Source organism: Atractosteus spatula, chromosome 7 (assembly GCF_055471065.1).
Source record: "Atractosteus spatula isolate fAtrSpa1 chromosome 7, fAtrSpa1.hap1, whole genome shotgun sequence".
NCBI lineage: Eukaryota > Metazoa > Chordata > Actinopteri > Semionotiformes > Lepisosteidae > Atractosteus > Atractosteus spatula.
Window position 1 is genome coordinate 51,565,451 of NC_142712.1, and position 10,395 is coordinate 51,575,845.

The 10,395-nt window shown below is 40.5% G+C and overlaps 1 protein-coding gene across 1 annotated transcript in view; it reads left to right on the plus strand.

The window, feature by feature from the left end:
- adamts7 (ADAM metallopeptidase with thrombospondin type 1 motif 7) overlaps positions 1-9,307 on the plus strand; it is an 88,724-nt gene extending 79,417 nt beyond the window's left edge. The window contains exon 24 of the mRNA XM_088922382.1: positions 6,931-9,307. Coding sequence (XP_088778508.1) covers positions 6,931-7,079 — 149 coding nt within the window. The 3' untranslated portion in view covers positions 7,080-9,307. The remainder of the gene's footprint in view (positions 1-6,930) is intronic.
- The last annotated feature ends 1,088 nt before the right edge of the window (positions 9,308-10,395 follow it).

A 10,395-nucleotide genomic window follows, 5' to 3' on the forward strand; every position in this document is an offset into this window, starting at 1 on the left:
CACATGGGAAAGCTCATCACAGAGGTTTGTTTTAAATTTTAGTGTGCTATTTTGTAACTGCTTTGGTATAAGGAAAAGCTTTAAAAAACAGTTTTTTTGTGTCTTCTATCCATTACTTAAATCATCAGATGTATTTGAATTTTATGTGGTGAACATCATCATTCAGGGAAAGATGTATGGACTTTTGAATCTGTCCATTCATTTTATAATTGCTTCTTCCAACACGGGGGAGCCAGACCCTATCCCAGCAAGCAATGGGCACAAGGCAGGGTACACCCTAGATGGGGCACCAGTCTATCGCAGGGCAGAAATGCATACACACCCTGTCTTTCAAAACTTCACCTTAAAATGAATTAACACCCAATGAGATTCTGCTATTTTGCTCTTTCATCCATAAAAAAAGTATTAGGGTGACATTTGTGTGTATCTGCCTTGCAGACAAGATAATAGCTTCTCTTGTCTTGTCTCCGTGGATGTTAGCCATGTGCAAGGCTGCTAGGATGCCTGTCCTTGCTGTGATGAGCCCTCCACATCTCATTGTTATTTCTCTCTTGGGAAGGAAGATGCTTATTGAAAAAAAATATTGTCACTCAGGTATCCTGAAACAATGGCAGAGCAGGCGGTACTGTAAGTGATATGGAGCAGCAGGCTGTTTGTTGTATCTATTAACATAACATCACTTTATTATCCCTATACAATTTCTTGCATTAGGAATTCATCTTTTCACATACCCCAGCTTGCTCTCTATGAGACACACAGACAGGGAGAGAAGCTTGGGGTCAGAGCACAGGGTCAACCATTGTACTGTGCCTTAGGGGCAGTTGGGGTGAAGGGCCTTGCTCAGGGCCCAACGGAGTAGGATTCCTCTACCAGCTGCAGGATTTGAACCAGCAACCTTCCAGCCACAGGCGCAGATCCTTAACCACAGAGCCAATGCTCTGCCCCTCGCAATGTTCTTTCATATTGGATTTTGAAAATATGTACACCTTGCAAAAGTGCAGGGTTTTCAGAATGTCTGCTTTGTGAAGTGCCCAGCCATTTAGATGTTCAGGGGCAACTGAAATTGCTGTATAAATATTACGCTGTGGCATACAAGTATTGTTAACTTGGAAAAGGCAGCAGAACTAAAGAGTTTGTTATTCACACTCTGTCCATATATGGCTTGCTCCATTTGACATGCAAAGCATTTTTTGGCCTTCTGCTAACTTATACATAAAATATTAAAGATGTTTGACTTGGGCCATGTGATTGTAAACAACATGAGATGTCAGTAGAACTGTTATACGTAGTGTACATTAAATCATGATTTCAAACAGCCCAGAAATGCAAAAAACAAGAAGAAGACCTTGAAGGTGAACTAAACAGGTGTTGTGTGTCTGGGCAGTTTCCGTCAGTGGAATTTAAATTGATTTGTTAGTTTGGTATATAATGTTCATTCCATGTGTCTTTTTATTGTGCGCTTGTATTTGGAGTGCTTGTGTTGGCCTCTGCAGTTCAGACAAATCCAATAATGCTAAACAGAGACCATGCCGCGAGAGCCCTCCCTAGAATGGACAAGTCACTCAGCGTGATGGACGCTGTAGGCCAGACAGGCAGGAGGCAGCAGATAGCAGCACACCGGACAGGGCTTTTTAAAAAAACCCTGTCCCACCTTGAGTTTAAGATTAATGAGGGCTTGGTCCTGCTGTGATCAAGCAAAATCCCTCCTGCTTTTATTAATGAAAACAACATTTTGTTTTTTACCTGTTTATCCATTTCATAACCTTGGGGCAAACAACACGCATGAATGCTGATGAGACTGAAGAAATCTATTCTGTCACTCCCAGATCAATGCAGCATCCAGGGAAGGAGGGAGATTTGCTTTGTAAACACATCAGCAGTCATTTTTGTACAGGGATATAGGCATATAGAAATATATACAGATGTATTCTATTGATAACATCTGGAACTTCTAAACCCTGATAAAATGACAAACTGCAAATTAGATTTTACAGGATAGTTGATTTTAAGCAAATAAGGTTGTAATCATACAGACATTTAATGATTGCAAAGCAAAATGCAGACAAATTACTGTAGGAAAGAGTCTTTATCCAATGCATGTGTTGGCATTTGTAGCAAAACAAGGGCATTTGTCCAGTTTCTGCTTGCACTACAGTATTTGAGTCTATAGGAAGTGACCAATTTCAGACGCTGATAGAAATGTTTGGTCAGCACTGTCTGTCTGACCACTGCAAGTCTATGGAGAGAGTACAGGTATTACAGGGGCTGAGCGCATTACTGATACTTCAGGTATGGGAAGGAGTCCATTTGCATCCAGCACTGAAATACAAGTCCATTGTGCACTAAGAGCCCACCTACACAACAGATCAAGTAGAGAAGAAGAAACTGCTTCACCAATCAAATTTAGTTTTCACAGATGTGATATGGCTTTTGGCGTGTTTGAATGAAACTAGACTAATTTGGCAGCTGGTGATTCAGGATGTCTTTTTGTAAGAATCAGTTTTCTTGGGTGATGAGGAGCATGATTGACAACCCCATGGCTGTCAGGCAAAGGGAAAAGTAGCGGTCCTGCTGGAGATGAAGAGGACCAAGGAGCGCAGCAGAATGACTCTGCAGCTGTGACCTCTGACCTCTCTGATGTCATTAAGTACTGTGATCTGGGAAATATGGGAAAAGAGTGGTCTTGTGTGAAGAGGAGGGGAACCGTGTGGGCTTGGAAGTACTGTTTGATTCCAAACGAAGCCTTCCAGTCATTTCTGCTCAGAAAAGGGGAAAAAAAAAAGATTTTCTCTACGTAATAACAAAACAATATCTTTCCTGACCAGATGAATTCTTGTTGAATTGATAGCACAATCAATTGGGGTTTCAGAGTCATGCATGAGAACTAGCTATTCGGAGGAATTTCTTCAAAGAAATTGTGGAGTCTGAGGCCTCGTGTGTGTTCACATTGTAGAAATTAACAAGCAGTCTTTTCAATACTCTATTATCCTGGACTTTTGCAGCAGAAAAGTTTGTGCTCTTTTTTCCAGTATTCATTACTCTGGGGAAACATCCTTAACTTTATATTTGGATTCTGTACAAGATGACTGCAGACTATTGAAGTGAGCCATTTTTACTTTAAGCCAAATATAATGCCTGGGGATATTTAAAGGCAGCTATATTGTTAGATTTCAGACTTAATTTATACTAACGACATTTATAGACATATTTATAATGACATAACGACATGCTATAGATTTATTAGCAGTCCATCACTGCTTCTCACCTCAACTAGCTAAAACACCAGAGAGTATCAGAAGACATGCTGTGAGATTATGGAATAATTTGTAAAGCTCTCCACACAGTTCCCTTCTTTGAGGTTTACAATATAGCAAAACATTATACCTGAGAAAAAAAAAATTCTTAAGGAGTACAAAGAGACTCCAAAGTGAACCAGCATTAATTACTACTGGAGAAGGATTCCTCTTTTTCTGTAAAATGTAAAATTCAGACTACAGTCTCCTAATGGATATTTTGGCTATATAAGCAACTTAAGAAACTTTATTATCATATGAAAGTGTCCCCCTCCACCAAGAGAGAATGGCATGTCAGCTAAGCAGCCGATGTGTGTGTATATGTGAAATATGAAATGCGGATTCAGCCATTGTCTGGAAAAGAATGACCATGGACTTGAAGAGCACCATCAAAGAGAGTGGGTGTGCTGCTTCAGGCTTGTGTGGAGTTGGCCTTGGTCTGGGAAATCAATACACCAGATGGGACATGAAAGGCAGTAAGACAGCCTAGTGTGGCCAACCTGCCATAGCCTCTGCCGATCGGGAAAATTCATCAAAAAACACAGCCTTCGCTCTTCCTGTGAGACCTCAGTCTGCTTAGTGAGCGTTGGCTTCCTGCAGGAAGAAGTGGGCTTATTTTACAAGCCCTGCAAACCCCGTCTTCCTGTCCTGTGCTTCAGATTGTGGTGCTCAGGGCAATGGGATTTCATTATGGCAGCGATAACGACAGTAAGGATACCGGAACATTTTAAGTCCTTTCCTGTATTCTAGAATGAGAATACTAAGCCATTACCCAGAAAGGTGCTGAAAGAACTGGATGCTCAGCTACCAAACCTTTTTGCCAAACAAAGAAATTTATTGTGTAAATTTTTCATAAATGTCTTACAGGCAGTTGTTAAGATAAGATTACTTAATTGGCCATATACAATTTCTTGCATTAGGAATTTGTCTTTTTGCATACCCCAGCTTGCTCTCCATGAGACACACAGACACAGAGTGAAGCTTAAGGTCAGAGTGCAGGGTCAGCCATTTTTACAGCACCCCTGGAGCAGTTGGGGTTAAGGGCCTTTCTAAGGGGTCCAACGGAGTAGGGTTCCTCTGCCAGCTGCAGGATACAAACCGGTAACCTTCCAATCGCAGGCACAGATCCTTAGCCACAGGGCCACCACATCACCGTTGGCTGTTGTTAATCTTCACAACAGCAAACAGGCTGGGTCCAGATTAGACAAGCCATATTTAATTTAAGCACTCGATCAGACTACAATGATTATTTTTCAAAGCAATATTTAACAAATACATTTCAGATAACAGAAATAGTGTTGCGCCTAACTTTTATTTAAACTGTACACATAGATTATGGAGATAAATGAAGTTGGCTACATTTCAGAAGGAGAGTACATTTTCTTTCACTGTAACGGCGAAACTATGAAACTTTTCATTTATTTATTTATTCAAAAACCATGAGGGATAAGCAACTGAAAAGTTTAAAACATAAATATTAAAGTCCCATTACTTCTCTAGCCTGATTATTCTTGTACCGAAGCATAGATAATAATATTTTGAGGACAAACTCTTAAAATGTAATTCGTTTCTGTGCCTTCCAGAATTTGATTATTTGAATTTTGTTCTCAGGATACCCATTATAAATGGTTTCATAAAAATAAAAACCAAAGTTAATGGGTTTTGATTTTCTTTTTCAGGGGTAATGTTTTGTTACATACCAGAAGAAAATTGAAAACTGTTTTTTATTCCATCTAATTTTACAACCTCATTCTGAACTGACAGCCCACAATGTTGAATCAGTCACTGATGTTTAAAGCTCACACAATTATATTTCATGTTCAAAATTATTCATTTCAGGGACAAAACCTACAGGAGAGGTCAAGTCTAGCCTTTTGGGTGTGCACGGTTATGGACTGGAGTGATTCATCTTCACTTAGAGGTGAAAGTTGGAAATGCTTCTGAGTCTTAAAAATGTAAATCAAGATTAAGGCCTCATGCTAAACTCATAATGTAATGCGCTGAGCTTAGGAATTGTTCTGCATTCCTGCGAGTTCATTGCCATTGAGCACCCACTGCTAGGCTGCTATTGCTGACAGAGAAGAACAGAACAGCAGTTGGTGAGTCTCATCTCCAGAAAGAGACTGGCGGCAGGCAGCTGCTTCAGATCAGTTCAAAATCAACCAAGTGCCCAAAACAGGGCCATGAGGATCTAGATACATAGGAGGGAGGGATAAAATGCATAGTAGTATTGGAAGTTAAGAATGTTTTAATGAGGCATATTTTGAAACGACATAATAACATAAATCCAGATTGGGTGATGTTCATTTTCCCTGAGACACAGTCACATTTTTTTTTCCCTCCAGTCTAGGTTTGCCATTGCTCTGGGGATGCGTACCGGCTCAGGGGATCTGAATGAATCGATTGTTCGCTGCGATGTATCCTTCTGAAATGGGAAGGCATGCAGCTCGGCGAATACTGACGAGCTGGGAGCTGTGTGTGTTATCACTAACGTGGCACCTTCTGTAACCCTTTAACAAAGAGTGATGGCTGTCAGTCTTGATGAGCTGGGTTTCCATTTCTTGGTCTCTGTAATTTACCACTATTAGTATTCCTAAGATAGCAACAGAGGTGTAAAGATTCCCCCAACACTACAGTATTTACAATAATAAAACTTACTTTTATTTTATTTTTTGATTCTTTGAGTGCTCTTTTGGGGCCATTTGCAATACTTTCACAGGATAGGCAGGCTTCTGTGCTTTGCCTGTGTAACGAATACACTCCTGTGTATAACGGGGATCTCAGGCGGCCAAGCTGAGGGAGGTCTCCTTTAGCTCAGCTGGCAAGTTCCCTGTTGCGTGACGCTGGAGACTCAGGTTTGTGCCCAGGCAGTGAGGGACAAGGGTGGAGACCCCAAGAACTGTTACACCTGCATGGGCAATTCAACCTTTGCCACTAATGACTGTGCTGCGCTCCTGTTTGCTGTTAGTGTCCGCTGCTCCTTTGTGACGAGAACGAACGCCTTCTCAGCGACAGCGCCTGCTTTTTCCTTGAATTTTACTGAGGGCAGAGACTGTGGAAAACGTAAATAAATCATGCCATTTCTTGGGATGTGTTGCTAATGGTAGTGGTTACTTGAGGTTGGCTTTAAAGAGGCTCTTTTAAACTGAGTTTTCATCTGCTTTCAAAAGCAGGGTTTGATATGTGCGGCTGAGAGCTGTGGCCTTGGGTGGCCCTCTCCAAGTTCCCTTTAGCATCAGAAGGTTAGAGTCTGTAACTTTTTGATCTGATGATTCTGATGGGATGTGTATGTGTGACAGAATATTCGGGCGTAGTATTAGGAGTGAATAAGCCACAGATATTGCTCTATGCCCTGGGATGTGAGATAAGTGCATATCCTTAGCCTGCAATGCCAGTATTATCACATTCCTCTGGTAAAGACCTCAAAATGTGACATTAAGTTAAATCAGTCCTTGCGAGTGAGTTAATGTAGTAGGAAAGATGGAAGCTTGTTTCCGTCTATTGAGGAAATGGCTCGGATTACTCATTTAAAGCGTGCAGTTGAAGCTCTGTTCGCGTCGCTAAATTGCTGAAGCCGTCCTCTTTTCCTGAAACCGTTTTTCTTTTTAACCACCCTGTCCCCCCTTTTCTCTCTCAGGCCAGCCGTGTCAGCGAGACCGACTCACGTTCCGGTTCTGCCAGACCCTGAAGTGGCTGGGCCGCTGCCAGCTGCCCACCGTCCGGGCCCAGTGCTGCCAGACCTGCGGCTCACGGACCCGGGGCAACGAGCGCACAGCACGCCGGTGACGGGGGCGAGCTGACGGACACGCGCAGGGGGGGTGCTGCGGCCCCCCGAACACGCACACGTGGTGTAATAGGTCCGTCTGCAGCCAGATGCATCTCTGAGCTTCCTGCTGTTTAACGAAATGCCGGGGGAAAAAAATCAAGTCACTTGTAGAGGGTGAAAGGCTGTCTTTTGATTCCTGTAACTTTAGAGTGAGTCAGCTTCCTTGTTTCCAAAGATTCCGATCTTGTTTCAGGTTTTCTCAGACTTTTGTCGGTTTACAGCATCTTGTTGTGAGATCACATTTATTATTATTATTATTATTATTATTATTATTATTATTCCTGACCACTGGAAACTGTTGGATGCTCTGTGCTTTCTTTTCTGTTGTGTTTTGCTCTTCTTTCTGTTTTATTCAGAAAGATGTACTCCCTCAGATGGCTCATCTAAATACAAGTTGAAAGCTTTCAAGACGGTGCTGCGATCTTTGACTGGTGCTACAAACAGCCTAGCTTTTTTTTGGCTTTACTGTGGGTGTTGGCAGGCCAGTACCTTTTTGTACTTGATCTGTATTCTCTCCTCAGCCCTGTTAGATTTTATACATGTCTAAATTACAGGTTGCTTTTTTTTTGTCTATGGAAGCAGAGGAATTGATCGCTGCTGTAGTGATCTGTGCGTTTGGATGTTTTCATGGCCTTATACATCACTACAAATGAAGAAAGTGCTGGCCACGTTTGAGACCGCTTTGAAAATGGCACATAGTGACAGCGAGTGACTGCTACTAACAATGAGCTGGTTTTTACACATTCCGTTGACCGACCTTACCCTGCAATGTACAGCAAGGTTGATAAGGTTGAGTGAGTAAAATTAGCTAATTGCAAATGCCATTTGTCTCCATGTTGAGTGGATCATTATAAATGAATGAAAACCTGCACTTCTAAAATCAACCAACTGTAAACCTCACGATTCTTAAACAATAAAGAAACCAAAATCATAAGAAGCTATTACAATGGTCATTGAACCACTTTTGTAAACCACTTTGCAGTAAATGTAGGTCTAGAGATATAAATGTAGTATTTTAGATTGTGTATATTTCTACAACATTATTCATTTTAGTGCATGTGAAATATTTGAAAACAAACTATTCTTTTGTTAGGGCATCTTATTTAACGTTTACACTCGCCTCTTTCGTGCTATTTCCAGAAGCATTTTTTTATAAAGCTAGGGCACTGAAGGTTCTTCTCACATTTACAGCAATAATACAGTCTTTGGGAGCTTAAAAATGCATTTTCTTAATTTTATGCAAACAATCAAGTCTTCTGCTTCATTGTGCTGTGAAATGGGGAAAACAAATAATTCAATCCTTGATAAGTAGTTAGTATTTCCCTGCAGTGAAATGTGATCAATGAACACTGTACCCAACTCACTTGTCAGGCTATCCGAGTTACAGAAAAAAAAGATGGAAAAGACAATCCTATCCATAGGAAATGAGCCCTGGGAGTGTGAATAGCCAATGAAGAGAGAGGAGTGCCAATTTCCTTGATTACTAGGTACCGATCCCTTTTACAATCAGGAGACTAGCTCTTATACAGACTGGACGGTTGATTTCCAGGGGTCTGATGTCTTTGGAAACATTTCTTTGATTTTAGAATATTTGTCAGAAAATGTCTGTTGTCAAGCTTTAGTCAATGTTGGAACAACAATGCTCATCAGTCTGTACCCTTTGGACCTAAATGATGATTTTTTAATGGGATTTCTATAAAGCACAATATGCTGCCGTCACTCATCTTGTGAAATTACTGTTGGGAAACCTGTCACACTAACTGATTCTGGCAATTAAAAGATTAAATTGAGACGATTTCTATGCAGATAAATACTGTATAAAGATATAAAACAAGGAGTCAAGTTTGAGTGTTCTAGCTAATTTCTTAGTTTTGTCTTCAGTTTAAACGGAGTTCACAAGTTACTTTGTTTTCCTTCCAAACACAAAGATTGTTTCACTGTCTGATCCGTATTGGAAAGGTCTTGTTCAAATGTTTTCTTCCAGCAGAATTTTTAGGAAAACTGTTTTTGTTCATCTAAAACCTGTTTTGGTTTTGGATGTTTTTGTACTTGTACCACTACAAATTAAACTGAATTGCTAAATGTTTAAAATGCTTTGAAATATTTGCGTGCAAGGCTGTTGTTTCAGGAATGGAGAACAAAGCAAAGACATTGCCTTATTTTACAGTAAAGAAATATTCTTCTCTAACAGCCTGTTGTTTGGAGTGTTATTTTTGTAGTTGCATATAACCATCACCTTCAAGGAAGGCAGTCACAGTTTTGAAACATATTCCAAATAATTTATAGATTAAGAACCTAGGATTTTGCTCTCTGAGCTGCAGTTCAATATTCTTGTGAACAATGCACTTAGCAGACTGATCAGTTTTGATTATAAGTTGAACTGTTTCGACGGGTTGTATTCAGTGATGCACATTTTCCACCAACTGTTCCCTCAAAAGCTATTTGTGGGAAAAGACTGACTTTAACAGCATTTCAACTGTTAAAACATTTTAAAACCATTGACAAAACAATCTGGGGACATTCAGCTAATAATGGAAGACTATGAAAGTAGAGAGTAGGATTCCTCTGCCAGCCACGGGATTTGAACCGGCAACCTTCCAGCCATAGGCACAGATCCTTAGCCACAGTGCCACCGCTCTGCCCTCTGCCCATTAGAGCTACAGGGTATTCTAAAAATGTTACACAGCTGGGATACAGAACTGTTATTTTTTAGTTGTTGAGAAAATATGATGTTAAACTAATGTTGAGCCTAAAGAAATGCATTTTTCAGTTACTTGTTGCAGGTCCTGTTGTGTAAGCAGAGTGCAAAAGAAGGTTATTAGAGCAGCTCTGTCTTTCATTGACAGCTCCGTATGTTCTATACTGCTGAAATGCAAAGCTGTCTCCTTGCCAGACTGATGGAATTCTTCAGTGGGTCCTTAGTCACTGTGAACGAACTTTAATTCAATGGTCTAGGAAGAGGGCATCGCAGAAATGACTGCTAGTTTGAAAAGGTCAACAGCAATTTCACCTTCGCAATAACCAGGATCCCGAGTAGAGAGAAAATCAACACAGGCTTATTGCACAGAATCCTGGTTGTTAAAACATGTAAGAAACAAGATCAGAAAAGCTCTGTTTACTGACAGGGCTGTAGGAAAAGATGCTTAGTATAGAAATAGAAACTTTACAAGAACAAAATCTATGCAGGGGTCTCACATTACTTTTCTCATAAACCAAAAGCATCTGGAATATTGACTGTGCCTTATAAATTCATATGGTTTTAATTATAGAATAAGA